The 18,661-nt window shown below is 35.9% G+C and overlaps 2 protein-coding genes and 1 pseudogene across 5 annotated transcripts; 2 read left to right on the forward strand and 1 right to left on the reverse strand.

Annotated features, from left to right (window-relative positions):
* Nucleotides 1-944: 944 nt before the first annotated feature.
* On the reverse strand, nucleotides 945-6,182 carry LOC110738800 (annotated as a pseudogene).
* Nucleotides 6,183-6,875: 693 nt separating this feature from the next.
* On the forward strand, nucleotides 6,876-9,593 carry LOC110738801 (F-box protein At3g07870-like). 4 transcript variants are annotated; one of them, XR_002514663.1, is made up of 4 exons: nucleotides 6,876-7,382; nucleotides 7,601-8,890; nucleotides 9,051-9,278; nucleotides 9,362-9,593. XR_002514663.1 is itself a non-coding variant. In XM_021919232.1 (3 exons), exons 2-3 carry the CDS (start codon nucleotides 7,801-7,803, stop codon nucleotides 9,077-9,079), a joined length of 1,119 nt encoding a protein of 372 aa, XP_021774924.1. In that variant the 5' UTR covers nucleotides 6,876-7,382; nucleotides 7,601-7,800; the 3' UTR covers nucleotides 9,080-9,593. The 4 variants fall into 4 exon arrangements, 3 of the variants coding, with proteins under 3 accessions (XP_021774924.1, XP_021774925.1, XP_021774926.1); XM_021919232.1 differs by having other exon boundaries at nucleotides 9,051-9,593; XM_021919233.1 differs by having other exon boundaries at nucleotides 7,633-8,890; nucleotides 9,051-9,593.
* Nucleotides 9,594-10,690: 1,097 nt separating this feature from the next.
* LOC110738802 (protein FAR1-RELATED SEQUENCE 5-like) lies at nucleotides 10,691-18,582 on the forward strand. Its single transcript, XM_021919235.1, has 3 exons — nucleotides 10,691-11,196; nucleotides 12,457-12,992; nucleotides 18,093-18,582. Coding segments are annotated over exons 1-3 (732 nt in total). The 5' UTR covers nucleotides 10,691-11,195; the 3' UTR covers nucleotides 18,288-18,582.
* Nucleotides 18,583-18,661: the final 79 nt, after the last annotated feature.

Raw genomic sequence — 18,661 nt, forward strand, 5'->3', positions numbered from 1 at the left:
GATGTTCAAATCAGATTTTCTAAAAATTATGAATCATTTACTCCCTGCATATTAAAAAAAAATATTCTATTTTTCTAAAAACAAATTAATTTTTTTTTTATTATTTGTTTTATAAGCGGCACCTTAACTCATCTGCATTTTTGGGTGTGATTATTGATTGTTTTGTTAGGAAAATATCACTACACAAGGTCAGTCATACGTATGTAAGATGGCAAGAGTATTTCAAAATTAGCATAAAGGACCAAATCATTCTGGTGCAAAGGACCAATTACAAAAATTAACAAAGAAATCTGAACTATTATATCAAATCTTCCCAAGAGTTTGTTGAGCCTACTTTCTTCGATATCAACTGACAAATGACGATACACCTGAAGTTGTAATCTTTGTTTGATTAGTTCAAATTGAACTCGATTAGTCGATTACTTAAGAACGGATCCGATCAAATCAGGTTAGACACAGGTTTCAAAATCTAGAACCCTTGAAGTTCTGGAAAATTAAAGTCCAACACAGAACTCAGAAGTCATCTCCTAAGAAGCACTTGGCTTCTAAAAATGCTTGAGTTTGTCTGGTACAAATCTTCTATATAGACCAAATTCATATACAAGTTGAAAGGCTCGAATATTAACAAAAACTAACTGCAAAAGAAAAATTACACTGAAATATGAAGTGATAGAAATACCCAAACAGAACGGAGAAAATTGTATTTCTGCTTGTACGCAAAACCAGCTAAAAGAAAATGAGAGAAGCATTGAGCTTGCATCATTCAAAGCATGTTGTGATTATACATACTTCCTCTGTTCTTTTTTACTTGACCTGTTTTTTTTATCACGCTTGCCAATGCAAAACTTTAACGATCAATAACTTAAATTCTCCATAAATAAAAATTATAAAAGTTAAATATTATGATAGTACTTATTGAGACGAATCCAAAAAGATCATACATAAATATATTTTTCCTTACATATTATTCACAAAAGACGGTCAAAGGAGGGGTGGTGAATAGTGTAAAATTCAAAGCGGGTCAAATAATAAAGAACGGAGGAGGTAGTACATTAATTTTATTAATAAATCAGATTAGTTGCTGTTCACAAAATACTAAGTACACTAGAAAAATTTCAGGAATTGTATTGGTCCAAATTACTAGAAGTAGATTAATCCAGATGCAAGAGCGCCATTTCAAAGAAAGAACATGACTGACAAATGCAGAAAAAATAGTGAACAGTTCCAAGAAAAACTTTGCTCTAGGTGTATATATACAGAGTATTTACCTAAGCCGGAATCCATAAATATGAGATGATGACTGACCATGAGGAAGCATGATCAGGGTTGAATAACTTGCAGAATAACAGCTTGCAACATTGCGATTATAGCTGGATCCTGAATGCAATCATGCACTATGGCCTCTTACATTTTGGAAAAGATTTATCTCTTTGCAGAATCCAGATCATCATCAGACATGCAGTCATCATCTTGCTCTGTCTCACTGGAAGACACATTTCCAGTACCATTTAATTCTTGGTCCGAGGAATCATATTTTTTTTGAGGATTGCCAGAATCGAGGGAAGACTCAAGAGTCTCGCTTTTAGTGAAATGAAGATTTACATTATCATCTGCATCTTCTGATGAATTTTGAGCAGTTTTGTGGTTCTGCTTGTCTGAACTACCATACAGTGCTATATGCCTGTAATAGAGCTCCAATTCCTTCTCAGCAATTTCAATGTAGTGTCTCACAGTTTCTAGTGATTGCTCATATTTGGATTTCTCCAAGGCCTGGCAACAGAAAAATTAAGAAATATTTAATCACCAATCTAATATGAAAGCCTACTTCTGAGGTTCTTGCATAAGAGTACCAGATCATCTTCCATATCTCATGAGTCATGATAATGCATACTGCATACATCTTTTTAGTTTTTGTCTTCTCAAGATTCCATGGAATAAAATGTAGCAAATTTTTTAACCTAGTCAGATTGAGAAGATCTGCGGCTGAAATTCCTCATATGTTCATACCTATTCTACATAAATTTCCAAATAATGATATAGCTAGAACGCTGGGATCAGTAGATATATACTACTCCAGTACTCCCCATGATAATTAAAAAAAAAAAAAAAAGTTTAAAGAATGCATAAAAATATGTTCGTTGTGGAAACACACCCTTTTCTTGGACAATGTATCAATGGGTGACATGACCTCCGGCTGCACATAGTTCTTTCCTCTGTAGAATATAGCTGTGTCATCTCCGATTATTTGTATTCCTATCCCACCACTCAATCTTTCTATTTCTTGCACATATTCATGAATTTGGCCTGGTTTACAAGGCTTAAAGATGACTTTTATTGTTTCATGTTTCTTCCAATGCATATGCATGTTGAGAATGACACCACCGAAAACACCTCTTCTACCAACAGGAACATAATTAGACCTTTTCTGAGCCATCTTCTTAAAATAGAACTTCTCCTCGCCATTAAGCTTATGTGGTTGAACAACAGGACCCTGAACCTTCGGAACTTCATACTTTTTGAGGCGTTCAATCAGTAAAGCCTCTTTGATTTTTGCCTGCAAGGGATGAAAGAAAGGAAATTATCTGTCAATGTCAAATAAAGTTAGACAATGGCCCTGTTTGGTAGTTAGCTTATTGGAGGTATATCAACTTATTTGACTAACTTTAGCTGATTGACTAGTCAAACAAGCTAATACAAGTGTTTGGTAGTAAGCTTATTGAAAGAGCTTATTCCACTAAATAAACTCTTTTTGAAAAAGCTCATTTTAGGAGCTTTTTCAATTAGCTTATTCATTAATTATTGTGAAATGACACTTATAACCTCATTTAATTTAAAATTCTATCTAAACTACCTACCCCACAATTAGCTTATTGGTCATTTCACATACTCAATCACCTTTAAGCTATCAGCTATTTATCAAACACTTTTATATAATCAGTTAATACAATAAATTAGTCAAATCAGTTAATAAAATCAGCTAGTCAAAATCAGCTAACTCAATCAGCTTCAGCTTTCTCCCAAACAGGGCCAATGAATAAGCTACTCCTGTCCAACCATGAACTTTTCCAAGACTCTAGGTGAAATGGAGTTGGGGGACCAGAGGTATGAAAGACAATACTCAGCTCTACAAGATTTGAGGAAGGGAGGATTGGAGGAGGGATAGGTAAAGGAAGAACAAAGAAAGGGCATCCAGTCAGAAAATGAACCTAGAGTGTGCAAATAAAGTGCAAGACAATGAAGATATATTTAGCCAGGTCAAAGAAACAAAGAACCACAAAATTCTTTATACCTCTTAAAATAAAGTTATACTCCGTACAACTATTATAGGATGTCCCAAACTGAAGTTCACTCTCATTTGGAGGGTTGTAGAGGTGCATGCATTCTCAAATGTGTCCCATCGATAATTGGTTGGAGTTTTGCATGCTAAGGGAAAATATATTCATTTGGGAACTCTTATTATCCACGCCAATTAGGAAGAGGAACTTCATGTTGGGGTGGAGGAAGTAGTAAAAAATGTATATTCTTTGATCTAGAAAAGCATGGGTAACCTTGTACGGTGAAAGAGGAAAAAAAGGCAAAGATATATTGAAGGAAACAGTCGTCTCTATAAATCATTAAATGAATTAACGCAAAAGGAGTCAGCCAAAAATTTACAATCACAGAAATAATAAATCATAAATTTCCAAAGCATCTGTACCACTCTGAATGAAATGGCTCTGGCTCACTGGTAGATTTATTAAACTACGGAATCTCCAGTTCTCTGACTACTTCATTTAATATTTAATGTTTAAATTGAAATTTTAAATTGATGATATACGATATGGTATAGGGCATTAGTTTGCAGTTAAAATTACAAATCTATGCGGAGTATCAATTTATTATTCAACCAATCTTCCAGGTAGAAGTCCACACCACTCAAATGACAAAGAAGTTAACAAGTAAAAAAAAGCCAATAAGCAGGGAAGTTCATATGCAGTAAAAAAAAAAAAGCATGAAAATTGAAAGAACATTAAAAAGGGCACTTCATCATCACATACTACATGCACTACAGAAACCTTTGCCAACCAATTTGATATCGATGATTGTGGACCATACTACTTAAGAGTTTCATGGTTCTTCTGAGGGATTTTATAGAAATTTTTTTACTATAAACTTTTATTTTCTTGAAAAATCCTACATGGATTTCTCTAAAAACTCAGAAGGTTATACCCACACAGAAGATACCAAAAGGAAGTATAACATGAAAAACCCTGCGCAAAAGATGCACATACCAAACAAGATTCAACAAAAAAGAACGAGAAAGACATTTGCAGAGCTTAGTACGCAATACTCGATGATAACAAGGATACCTTTTCCAGCTTATCTTTGATCCTATCCTCAACGTTAGCAAACTTTTGCTTCTTTCTCTTAACAGTGAGACGCCGTGGATCCCTCCTATTTGCTGCTTTCCTCTCTTTTTTCTCTCTCAACCTCTGCATCTTGAGCCTCTTCTTCGTCTTCCACTTGTCTTTCTTTGGAGGATCTACTTCTTGTACTTCGAATTTAGGTTTTCCTTGAGATATAACCAAATTCACTGTGCCATAACTGAGATTCCGAGAAGCTAAAAAGTGATTCGATAGGTTTGAAAAACACATTGGTCTACAAACTCTCCACATTAGTCGAGGATTATGCACTGTCAACCTGGATGGAGAAGAAAGAGGTAAGGAAATAAAGAAAGTAGTGAGTGATGCGTTTTGAAGGATGAGGGTTGAGAGGGAGAAAGTACCTAGGAGAAAGATATTCCATTTGAGAATAATTCAATAGTGACACAGAGAACCTAGCAGCCCGTCTGAGGCAGTGAAAGCAAGAACTTGCCATGTGAAAAAAGGAAAATGGACACGTCCTAATCAAGTAATCTTCCCATTCTAAAAAATGTATCACCATCTACTGCATTGTCATGTTCCAAAGCATCCCTGTACCTCCCAAACTTCTCTTGCGACCATACTACCAATATTCAGTCTGTAATCAATTACAGGATATTATGAGATACTAGAGTTTGGGTAGATTGTATAATTATGAAGTACGATATCAGCAACTGCAGTATAGCGCAGTCACCTGTTGAAGAACCAAAGTATGAATTTCATAATGAAAATAAAACCTTAATTTGCATCGAGAATGATAGGATGATCAACACACAAAACTGAATACAAAAGTGAAACACTAGAAATTCCCATGTTTCCATTTGATAAGATGTGAAGCATTATATAAACAAATTTATCTTCTGTGATTACAAAATGTTTCATATATTGTCCCACTCATCTAATATATTTAGAAATTTGAACATTTGAAGTAGCCAGTACCCTTCGATTTCTTATTAAGAATCTAAACCTGCTCAGTCCCATCTTTAATGCAGGCGGGGCGGCCGCCCTGGCCAGGGAGAAAAGTCCCATTTTGGCATTTTCATAGTTTCTAACCTAACACAAAATGGTTGAAGTGGTTCAATGGTATTGATTCCTTGCTAATCAGCACAATTCTTAACTGGGTTCATTAGTGGTGCTAAGGCTTCAAGCCAAGCCCGAATAATAGGAACAGCCGGCTCGTATTGAGCTCAACCGGGATTCGGTAGGCTCGGCTCAGGCTTAGGATCAAAGCTCAATGGGCCTAAAAACCCAATCTCATGTCAGGCTCCAATAACATCATCAAGGTTCGGGTTGTAATTTCGATTTGGCACCAAAATTGCAACACATTAGCAACCAAATTAAACACAATTATCAAATTATGCTATAAAAATCACAAATTATTCTTCTTGATTAAGAATATTAATGTAAACTGCACAAAACAAAATGCTAAAAACAAATTGTTCGTCATAATCTTTCATAGCTTCAGTAATTATAAGACCTATACTTGAATAATCTTCCGTAAATTAACTATACTGACAATAAAATTAATGAGTGTGAAACAAAACCCTAGATTGTGAAATTGACAATTCGAATTTTAAAAAGAAAAAGAAGTTACCTCAGAAGCTGGTTCGATGGAAGAGAGAAAGCTTAGAATCTGTTCCAATAGAGAGCTCAGGGTATCCTTCAATGGAAGATATGAAGCTCAGAATTAGTCCCAATGGAATAAAGAAAGTTCAGAAGCCGCAACAATGGAGAACACAGAGTATGCTACAATGAAGGAGAGATACAGGTGTGGTGCGTACATAAAAGTGAAATTCAAGGTATATTCTCTTAGGTTGAAATTCAATTCATTCCAATTCATCAGTTCAGTTCAGCTGAGTTCAGTCAGTCAATGAGAACACAGAGGGTTAAAAAAGGGAAATTTTACATGCTACTCCTTTTTTTTTGTTCCACCGAGTTTACCCTTTGGGTTAATTCGAATTCGATGATTCATGATTCCATAGTTAGGTTTGTTATTGTGGGGATCGAACACACGGTCTTCCTTACTAATTAAGTGTAATACAATAACCACTACACATATAAATTATAAGACACGACTAAAGAGAAGTGTGTGAATAGTGCTAATATAAAAACATGTCAACTAAAAAAATGAGGTAGTAAGTGTTGTGTTCGGTGAAAAGCTGAAATCTGAAGCTGATAGTGTTTAACCGATTTTGAATAGCCAATTATACGGAGTATAAACTGATTTGCTAAGGGCTTGTTTGACATTGTTTTTTGTTTTCAGTTTCTAGTTTTTTTGAAAACCAAACACCAAAAACAGGAAACAAGAAAAAGGTGTTTTCACTTTTCTGTTGTTAGTTTTCAAAATTATCATGATTTTAATAAGTTTGACTAATTTTTTATTCATTATATGATATATATCATATGATTTCAAAAAACAAAAAACCAAAAAACAGAAAACCGTAGTGATGCCAAACGAACCCTAAAGTATTACAGAGTATTAGTTTTTTTTTTATTCATATGAGCCACAAAGGCGGGTACAACGGGGGGCGGGGGAAATTCCAGCATATGCTAGGGGCAAGGATCGATCTCGTAACCTCGAGGTTACGAGATGGGAGTGCTACCATCAAGCCAACTCCACATCCTTAAAAACATGCGTATGATCTTCACAAGATTCGAACATGCAACTTCAAACTCTTATATTAAATGTTTCACCAATAAGCTATGACATATTTTATTACAGAGTATTAGTTTATTGTATTCAATGAATTGGTATATAAAAAATGATTAAAGTTGTTTAAGTATGTGAAATGACCAATAAGTTACTCCGTATTTACCAAACATAGCACCGTGCAATTTGAAGAATAGCAAAATGCCCTTGTTAGGTTATTACTCCGTACAAAAAAATAAAATAAAAAAAACCAATATCTAAAGCTTCACTTAAATCATATGGATTGGAGTGTATGAACTCTGAAAATGTTTGATCCACCTGCTAGTTACTGGGTAAGCTGCTAAATTATCATATGCTGCAATTCTTTTTTTGTGGATAGATTATATTTTTCCAGAAATGGAAATTGTAGATGCACACCAAGTGTTTGATAAAAAGTAGTGACCTTTAGAAATTTTTAAATTATATTCAGAATCTTGCACAACTTTGAACCAATCTATGTATTGAACTATTATTTTTCTATTTGTGCCTCTAATCATCTGTTCTTCAACAGCATCAAATATTCAACCTTGTATTTGATTACAGAGCATTGGAAACTTTGGAGGATCTCATTGCTTCATAAATTCAAAGGATTGCAGGTTTATTGAACAACCCATTTGTTGTTTTTGTATTATCTATATTTCCCATTTTTCCAAATCTTTTATATTTGAGAAATTGGATCTTTATTAATTGGAAATTTTGATATTGATCACAATGTTAATAGAGCTTATAGAGGAATTGAATTCGAATCGAACCACTTTCGAGGATATCCCATCTTCAATTATGTGTGATATTTTGTCAAGACTCCCAACTAAGGCTTGCCTGAATTGTAAGCTTGTTCGCAAAGATTGGTATAAGATCATTACTGGTTCTGAGTTCGCTTGTTTTCGTTCTTCTTGTTCGTATTTCTTTGTCTTGCTTTATGGTAAGCTGCATAACAACAGGAAAGATTTTTTACTGCTTGACTTAGACAAATCCTCAAAGGTTGATGAGATGGGAAACCTTGATATTAGTGATGATTCATTGATTAGGTTCAAATCTATAATTAACATCCCGCATGATGAATTGTATGTTGTTAATGAATGCAATGGGGTTATCTGTTTAAAGTCTTGGGGGCAATGGAGTCCGTACATTGTATGTAATCTCTTAACTAGCGAACAGGTGATTGTTGAGCAATTTCGTGAGCCGTCTTGTTCAGTTGAGGTTTATGGGTTGGGCTGCTGCCCTGTGTCGAACCAATTCAAAGTTGTTAGAATACTTAAGACAGTGGAGAGTTATAGGTGTATAGCTGAGATACAGACACTCGGCACCAATAAATGGAGAACTGTTGGTGATGCTCCAACATTTCAGCTCAGGAAGAGTGGGGCTTTCCTTCATGGTTCGCTTCATAGGTACTCTTATAGGGACAATTGTTTATGGTCATTCCATGTTGGAACTGAAAAATTTTCGCTTGTCCCTGTACCAGATGATATGAGGAGAGAGCTCTACACCGAAGTGAGTGTTTTCAATTCTTGCCTGTGTTTCAGTTCTATGTCTGAAAATTGTAGTCAATGTGAAATTTGGCTTATGAAGGAATATGGTGTGAAAGATTCTTGGGTGAAGCAATATGTCTTCCAGGTTGACTCTCATCGTATGCCTCTACTGCAATTGGATACTGGGGAAACACTGGTTTCTTATAGAAATGGTGTTCGTCTTGGAGTATGTGATGGTGAATCTGGAAAATGTAAAAGAGTGCAGGTTCTTGGACTGTCTTCTTACAAAGTGTTGGCATGTGCAAACAAATTTGCAAAGTTTGAGGGTGCATGTAAGTTTTAACCTTCGGTAGATTGGAACTGAAACTCAATAAATGGTTAATGAGCTGTATTACATAGACCATGAACTAAGAAGTGATGCATGTACATTCATTCGTAACATTCCTAACTTGTTCATTTCTCTGATCAAATTAGTGCTGACCAATTTATCAGTTTATGCAGCACAAGGTCTTCCTTCCTAATATGCTGGCATGATAGTCCTGATCTTTTCTCAACTGTTACAGGAAGAGCAATTTGATTACTTTGAGCTTTCTGAAAATGGCATCATCCTCGAATTTTTGCATCTTCAACAAGCAAACAAATCCAGAATGCAAAGATATCTGTCATAAAACCCGGCACCAGCAGAATGAAGTTGCGTTGAAATAAAAGCGCAAACAATCAGTATGGCCTGATAGTTTTGTGATCCAGTTTTTGCAATATTCTCCTAACATCATTGATTTTCATTTTAAATCTCGTTTTAACAGGACATGGTTGATCTGGAAGAACTATTAGATGATTTAGATCTATTTGCATTTGTCATTTTGTCTAATCTTAATGTACTGATATCTTGTAACATAGTATATTCTTTACCTTCTGTGTCATTAAAAAAAAACTGCTGCTGTCAGCAAATGTTTGTAGGATGATGTATATTGAACAAATTTCATTTATACATTCTTTGATTTGTTATAAAATAGAGATACTTGGTCTTTTGCTTCAGACTGCTTGGAATAATTGTTTATAAGACTAAATTTCAACTACATTGATGCTTTCTAAGACTCCTTAGAGAGTCACAAGGGCGGGGTGGGAATCGATCCCAGGATCTTTTGAAATTAGGGGAAGCTCTAACCAATTGAGCTATCCCTCACTCTCATTACTCTCTAATACGTTGTTAAACTCTTACTTATAAAAACTACTCTTTAACCACTTGAGCAGTTGAGCTATTACACTGATGAACGACACTGATAATCAAGATGTATAAAATCAAATACTGGAGTTTAAGTAGAATGAAAAATTTAACATCATCAACAATGAGTTGGATTCCATGAGTTAGATTGCAATTGATGTTGGATGCATACATTAAATCAATTCATTACTTCTCTTCATGAACAATCTACCTAATTAGATCACTATAAAGTTATCACATTTTTGGCAATGATTTCCTAACAATAACTACATTTTAAAATAAATAAATAAATAAATAAAACCTTTATGATTATGCCTTCTTAGGGGTGTAAATGTACTAGTCGAGTAGTAGCTTGTTCATGTACTAATTCATTTAATATAGGTGAATAAAAATCTGTTTAAGCTCAGCTTAGAGCAACTCCAATAGTTGGAAAAAGAGACTAGCTCACAAATATTAAAAATCTTAAGCTAGTAGCTACACCATTGTTGCACATCTTGTTGATTAGCTTTGACAAGCAAATTAGCTTGGCAAATATTTATTAGATAAAAAATATTATTAATTTAAAAATAAATTAATTTACAACTAGTAACAAATAACTTGAATTGTTGTAGTTTAAGAAGTTGATGTGGCATGCCAAGCTATTAAATAAATTAGCCAACGTATTGTAGTTGCTCTTATTTAGTACACTGCTGTATGTTCGCGAACAATTCGTGAACGGCTTATTTATTAAACGAGTTGTTAAATGATAGTTTCTTGAACGATTTGAATAATAAACGAGTTTGTCTTATAAACAAGATTTGTACTTTTGACATTTAAAAAATCTCAAAATTAACTTAATGATTATATCTTAATAGAATGTACCCGTGCTACTGCACGGGATATGTGTGTGTTTAGGGATAAAAATAGTATAAGTGAAAGTTATAATTTTTTTTTCTTTTGGGGTAAAGGAAGTTATGGATGAGTGTTAATTTGGAGTTGTAGCATGTAGTTACTTGGAAGTTATTTTATTAAACTTACATTAAAAAAAAAAAAAGTGCATGAGAATCTAGAGTTGGGGTTTTGGAGTAATGTTGCGAAACAAATTAACAATTGTGAATAAATCAATATTTGTTGCGAGTAATGTGAATCGATCATCCGTATATGTTCCACTTTTCCTTTTTTTTAAAACCCCATTATCGCATAACTTGCACGGCTGCTGGAGACTGGCTGCTTCAATCCTCACGTGACCTATCACGTGCTATTCAGGACCAAACATCCCCTGTTTTCTCTCTCTTCACCTCCTCCCTTTCTCTCTCTAAACCAATTCATCCAACGTCTTCCCTTCAAAACCAACCAATTTTTGAATTGATTTCATTGAATTCGTTGACTCACGCAATTTTCAATCTTTTCTTCACCCTTTTTCAATCACAGAATTTAGTAAGTAATTCTTACTTTTTGCAAATTTCTGGGTTTTTTGTGTTATTTTAGGGTTAATTTCTTTATTATATTTTAATTTACTGCTCATAATACGATAATTTTTATTTTTATATATATTATTTTTTGTGTAATTTTGGTTCATGTTATGTTTAATTATTGTTGCCTTGTTGGGTTTGTACATATTATTGTTTGATCAATTTATTCTGTAATGAAAAATTCATGGGTTTTGCAACTGTATTGATTATGAGTATCATCAATATATAGGTATTTGTTATTTAGGTATATGGGTTATTTTTAGATTGCTGGAATTTATTTATCTTTTTCATTAATTGTTGCATTTGATTTTTTGTTGAAGAAGATGTTTGTGACTTTGTGTATGATGATTTTATGGTGGAGCTAATAAGTTGTCTTCATTGTTGGGAGATGGTAATTAATTTTTATAAGTATGGTGAGGGCTTATGTCTTGAAAGCCTGTGTCTTGTCGTTATGGTCGGTGTTATTTTGTACTCTCTCCGTTTCTGAATGTTGTATATGTTTGCTTTTAGCATAATAGCCGATTAGCCATTGTACATATTTAAAAATATATTGCACTATATAAAATCATGAAAAGATGATATTTTGAAACCAAGTTTGACGTTTCGTGACAAATCTAACTAGATCCCACGTGTGTATGTTTATTATGTAAAAATTGATGAATGCTCATAGTCAAAGTTACTCTCTTTTAATGGTAAGTACGAAGAACATTTATAAACGGAGGAAGTACTATGAAGATATGCTAGTAAAATCGTGATCGAGTACTTTTCCCCTCTAGTAGAACTAAAAGTCGTTTGCATGGATTAGGGATATCTCGGAAAACTTTGTCATATATCTATAAAATTGTACTGCTTATTAATTTATTTCAGAGAGTTTTACATTGTAGGCTTCCTAATATGCTGTTACGGTGTTACCTTGATGGAGTGACAAGACTAGAAATGGCTCAACTATAATTAAGTGTCATTGAGTAAATTCATGCTATGTTGTTAGAAATTAGCATTAGGACAATATAATAATTATATTCGGATGGTAGGTATATATCATAGTGAACCACCTACCTCCTATTGTAGACTTGTAGTTGGCTGGTTTCAACGAATTGCTTGTAAATCTTTAGATGAAATTAAATTAAATTTAAATATTTATAATTTATGCCATAGTTGTCGCTTCTACATCATAGATGGTCTATATTTTGTTATTTATTAATTTAGAGAGTTGATTGTGATGCAGTGGATTTTGGGGTTGATGGAGATGTTGATGGTGAAGTGGTGGGAAGTTCTGCAGATACAGAGGGCAGGGTTGGGGATGAAAATGATATGGGTGGAAGTTCTGTTGAAGGGGGACAGAGCCAAGATGATAAAATGAATGAGGAGTTATCTGAAAAGGAAGTTATCCCTGTCGGGGAACCAATAAATGAGCCTTTTGTGGGGCAAGAGTTTGAGTCAGAGGCGGCTGCTCATGCATTTTACAACACATATGCTACACATGTGGGATTTGTTATACGAGTTAGCAAGTTATCTCGGTCAAGACGTGATGGTACTGCTATTGGCAGAGCCTTGGTTTGTAATAAAGAGGGTTATAGGATGCCCGACAAGCGTGAAAAGGTTGTGAGGCAAAGAGCTGAAACTAGGGTTGGATGTAGGGCAATGATTTTGGTAAGGAAAATGAATTCCGGTAAATGGGTGATCACAAAGTGTGTAAAAGAACACACTCATCCTCTAACGCCAGGAAAGGGGCGAAAAGATCTTATCTTTGAGCAATACCCGGTAAGTTCTTGGCTTCTCGCCTCATCTATTTAATTTTAGGGAAATTCTACATGGTGGCCTCAAGGTTTTAGTTTTTCTACGTGGAAGACGAAGTTTTTTCCAACTCTCTTAAGTGGCCCCAAGGTTTTGAAGAATTATGCATAGTGCCCATTTTTTGATTTTTTGGCTAACTTTTTTAGCTTTTGGTTAGCCATAAGTAAAAAAAAAATAGGGAAATTCTCAATGGTAACACTAAACTTTTTAATTTTCTCAGTGGTAAATTGCAAAAAATTTTATTATCATTGATAAACTTTAATTTATTATAATTTTCAATGGTGAACTTAATGAAGCAATTTAGTTAATATTAAACCATGGTTAACATCTTTTTAGTTAAAATCATAAACCATGGTTAGTTTTATTATTTTTTTAATAATTAACTTAAATTTAAATTTTTTTTTTAAAAAAACCTACCCCCTTCCCCAAACAACATTCACCACGCCGGCGCCGGCAACCCACCCCATGCCCCAACCCATTCCGGCGCCCAACCACCTCCCTGACCGGCGCCTCGGCCTCCCCAGCCCGCCGCGCCTATCCCCTATCCCTGAAACCCACCTCCCTTTTCCCCGAAAACCCTAGAAACCACCCTTGAAATCCCCCATCCGACTAATACCCCACCATCAAAAACGCTAATCGGGCTTTTCCCACCTTCGAAACCGATTGGTTTCAAAAACCACGGCCTTCGTCTCGAAGCAGCGTCGTTGAATTTCACCACAAAAACCGATGATTTTGTACTGATTTTCGCCGGTGATTTTCGATGGTGGTTTGGGTCGTGGGTTTGGGTCCGATTTGGCGAAGGAGAGGGAATTGGGAAATCGGGGAAGGGGAGTCCGAAAGGAGAGGGGTTCCAGGTGTGGTTGCGGATTTCAGGGATAAGGAATGAAAGGCTGGCGAATTTCGGGAGTGGGGGATGAGCGGCTGGCGGTTTTCAGAGGTGAGGGATGAAAGATTGGTGGTTTTCGAGGGTGGAGGGTGAGCGGCTAGTGGTTTTCGGGGGTGGGGGGATGAGCGGCTGGCGGTTTTCAGAGATGAGGGATGGTCGCCGGCGTTAAGGGGTTTGGGTGTCGGCAACGGTGGGTGGAGTCGGCAATGAAGTGCGGTGGCGCTGGCGGAGGGGAGGGGGCTGGGGTTGGCTTGGGCACCAGTGGGTGGGGTTGGGTTTTTTTAATTAAATAAAAATAATTTAATTATTTACAAATATATAAAAACTAACTATGGTTAATGAGTTTAAATTAAAATAAGTATTATCTTTGGTAATCAAAACTTAGGTTTACCAAAGATAATAAAATTTTTTGTAATTCACCACTGAGAAAAGTAAAAAGTATGGTATTACTAAAGAGAATTTCCCAAAAAAATAAGAAAAAATTTAAAAGAAAAAATAAAAAAGAAAACCACCAGCCAGCCACCCACGGTAGCCGGCGACGCGCTGAACCCCCCTCCCCCACGGTAGCCGTACCCACTGCCCCCAACGCCGGTGCGCCTAACCCCTTCCCCGACGGCGCCGGCGTGCCCTGAACCCCCTCCCTCGGCGTCTGCGCCACCCCGACCTCCCTCCCTTCCCCTTCCCTAACCAATCTCGTAACCCTAACCCTAATCCCCACCAATCGAAAACCCCTAAAAGAGGCTGAAAAAGTCCGGCTACCCCTCACACACACGAAACCCTAGCGTTGACCTATTCGAGGTATGGGGGAGGGGCGGCCGGACTTTTCCGGCCAATTTTTGGGGTTTTCGAAGGGTGGAGGTTGGGAATTTGGGTTACGGGTTTGGCCTGTTTAGGATCGGATTACGGTGGTTGGGGAAGGGAGGGTGGTCGAGGTGGCAGTGGGGTTTGGCTAGTGGCTAGGTGGGTGGAGGTTGGGGTTGTGGATGGTGGACGTGGTGGTGGGAGGGTGGTCGTGGGTTTGGGATTTTTTTTTTTAAATTTCCTTTTTTTAATTATTTTAAAATATAATTTAATTACTTTTTAATAAAAAAAAAAAAAGCAAAGGCTAACCATTTTAATTGTAAAGGTTAGCCAAAAATCAAAAAATGAGCACTATGCATAATTCTTCAAAACCTTGGGGCCACTTAAGAGAGTTGGAAAAAACTTCGTCTTCCACGTAGAAACATGAAATTCTTGAGGCCACCATGTAGAATTTCCCTTAATTTTGTTAACATTGCCATTACTTTTTGATTAGCTTATTTTGGTATCATATGATGTAAGAACACCCTAATTAATTCATGTAAGATACATTATTATTATGGTGTTTCAATAAAAAAAATAAAGATACATTATTATGGGGCTATCTAGATATCCTATCTACTGCATGTCATCCATCATCTGTAAGTAGCAATAGTATTATTATCTGAAAGAAACATTTTGGCAATTGGCACTGATTAATATGCTCTCGAAGTAGTTATTCTGTCATGTGCTGAAGTATTCATTTGTTTCAAGGAAGTTTGCTTTCAAAGTTTCAAGTATTCATCTGGTTCAAGGGTTTGCAAAGTTAGAAACAAAGACTTAACTATTTTTTGTAATTTTATTTTTTCTATGGAAATTAGAGGGGGATTTTGTGTGTGTGTGTGTGTGTGGGGGTGGGGGGGGGGGGTGAGGGAGGGAGATGTTTGTTGCTTGATTACCTTCACTTTGTGCTGGATTTTATCAAGATGCATTTTGGTTATTGTTAGCTTTGTCTAGAGTGAGCTAATGTTTGGATGAGAATTGAGCTTGTTCTAACTGTGGCTTTGATTATCTAGCTGGAAGGAGTAGTTTTTCTGTCCCTTGTTTATTTTTCAGAATTGCCTTGAGCAGTCTTGTTTTGAGATTTTTTTTTCCCTTTTACAAGATTGTTTTGAGAGTCTTGAAAGTTAAATGTTATTTGGGATTTGAGGGAGATCAGTATATGGTGTATATGAGATGATGTGGAGTTGTGGACGAAATATTTGGAATGACATGAAATCAGGGGACAGAACTTCTGATTCTGGTTTGGTGGAAGCGTGGAACTAAGAGCAGCATGATAAGTTATAGCATATCCTTTGATAATGGAGTTTGAGATGCCGTTCTCGAAGTTGATTGTTTGAAGGTTGCTGCAGCACTGAAGCAGGCTATGATTGGTCATTATTTGGGAAGTTAGCCATGAATTTGTGGGACTTTGCTAGGAGTTTCAATTTCTTTAATTAGCTTATGTAAAGAAAATTGTGAACGAAGTTAGTATTTCACTGTCTTGGAGAATGAGTGGGAAGTTTAGTGGCAAACTGGTAACTGGTGAGGATATATGGTGGAAGAGGGTCCTAATGAGTAATGAGCTTCTTGTATTCTTGAAGATATCTAATGTAAATGGTTTTCCTTTTCTTCTGTCACATAAACGATAAAATTCATTACTTTTTGTCTGGTGTGGAGATGCATTAGCTATCATAATTGAGGCCTTGAGGCCTGTCTTGTTGCTGTAAATGGTAGGTTCTTAGTTGTATCTGATTTTGAAAGGCCTTTCTGGGAAAATGTTTTTGGAGATATAGAATTGGTTGTGTGGAATAATAGTTTATTTTTTGTGCAACAAAGAACTGTATTGGTGCCATGTTATTTTCTGCAGCAATTTCGAGTGTTATATGCGGAAACCATTTGAGACTGCTACAAGATTTTTCAGATGCCTAGATCAATGCTAGACTCTTGACAGTTGTGTAACTACCAGTGTCCTTGGGTTTATGCCATGTAATTGCCAATAAATCTGTGACAGATGCTGGGCTTCTTTGTTTGGAAGTGTAATTTTGGTATTAAGATACGCTAGAAAGATCTGATGAGGTTTGAACCACAGATTTAATATGCTTGGAACGGTTATGATAGTGTTTTATCTGAAGGCCAGAGCAAGTGTTTTTCATATGGCCATTTTGCTTATTGCTTTATGCTTGTGTGCTGTGTGCCTGTGTTACTTGGAATTGTTTAAATCACTGAACGTGGTGATTATATGGCATCAATTGGATAAGGGTTTATTAACACCTTAACAATCCGATGTAAAGGAGAGAAAAAGGATAGTAAGAGATGGAAGGTGAAGAAAAGTAGGTTTAGCATGAATTAGGATTTGCTTCATGATCTTTATTATGTAGAAAAAAAGAATCTCATATGTCTTGGTGTGAAAATCGGGAAAGCATATGATTTCTGGATGGTTCTTGATATCTTTTTAAGTGGCAGCAACATTAGTTGGATGAGTTTAGAATAAATAAAGACAAGTATGTCAAACTGCTACTACAGTACAGTGTTGCATTCATTTTGGTTGTCTGAACAAAGTAATGCCCCTGAGAAAAGGGGGAAGGGGGAAAGGGAGGGATATTAGAGTTGTGTTTATGGGAGGTGCATTGCTATAATCATATGCAATTTTGGGTTGAGGAGCAATGTATTTTTCATTTCCAAATTCAATTTATGCCATTCTGCTATTTGGGCTTTTTTTTTTTTTTTTTTTTTTTTTGTTCTCCTGCACATGTAGTTGCGCAAGTTATATAGCTATGACAGGTTTTATCTTTTACCTATGCTAAATAGCACAAAAATTTGATGGCCCAATTGTTTTCATATCTTCCATGGCCCATAGGTTTCTAGATTTCTACTTGCTACCAGGAAGCATAGGCTGCCAAATATAAAATGGGTTGTTGCTTTTAAAATACTTCTTTTCTATCTGACAGTTGGCTGTGGTGTTTGATAATCTTAACGTATTTGGGTTCAGTATATATGATCTCTCGGAGGCCTCGTGAAAAGATCAATATTATTGGATGAAATTGTCATGTACTGAATCTTCGTATATTATTTGTCTTTGATAAACCAATCCTCTTTCTTTTTGTCTGCCTTTGTGAGGTGTGAACTGAGTAGAAGTAATAAAAAGGATCCACTAATTAAACTCTGATTCATGTTTGGTGTTTTGATGGCTTCTGATGTTTTTAGTTATTGTTTCATTTCAAGTGTCATGTTTTTGGCTTATGATAAAAATCTTAAGAACTGTTGGGTCTGGGTATGAACTACGAATACTTGTCTCAGTTTCTTAAGAAAGAAAAAACAGAAACTGTTGTGCTTTGTCTAACCATTGAGGTGCTATTTTGCAGAATGAGCATGACAAAATTCGGGAATTATCCCAACAGTTAGCTGTTGAGAAAAAGCGAGCTGCCACATACAAAACGCATCTCGAAATGGTGTTTGAGCACATTGAGGAACATAACCAGAGTCTTTCAAAGAAGATTCAAGATATTGTAGGCAGTGTTAGAGAGTTTGAGTCGAGAGAGAAAGAGAACTGTAGATAGTATTTGTTGCTCTCGTACTTTTACATTGTAGGTGATATCCAAAGATTAAACACATTGGAAATTTGTGTGCAGAAATTCTATGAAATGAGGCTGAAATTGTGTAGTTCTTTTTTTCTTTTTCGAGACCACATGTTTTTTAGAACAGTTGTGTTGATTCTTAAGCTAACAATCATTTTTACAGCATGGATAGCTCGGAACACTTCTGCATCATTATAACTGGTGATTATTGTAAGACTGAGCTCCTCATGCTCCCCTTTTCGATAAAGAAAAATGCATCTTTGTATGTTGTGTATACTGTGTACTTATCGGCCCTTGAATTGCCTGTGAAACTCGAGATCAAACAGAAAAGCAACATTCCTCGAGTTATTTCTAAG

This window comes from Chenopodium quinoa, unplaced genomic scaffold (assembly GCF_001683475.1).
Source record: "Chenopodium quinoa cultivar QQ74 unplaced genomic scaffold, ASM168347v1, whole genome shotgun sequence".
NCBI lineage: Eukaryota > Viridiplantae > Streptophyta > Magnoliopsida > Caryophyllales > Amaranthaceae > Chenopodium > Chenopodium quinoa.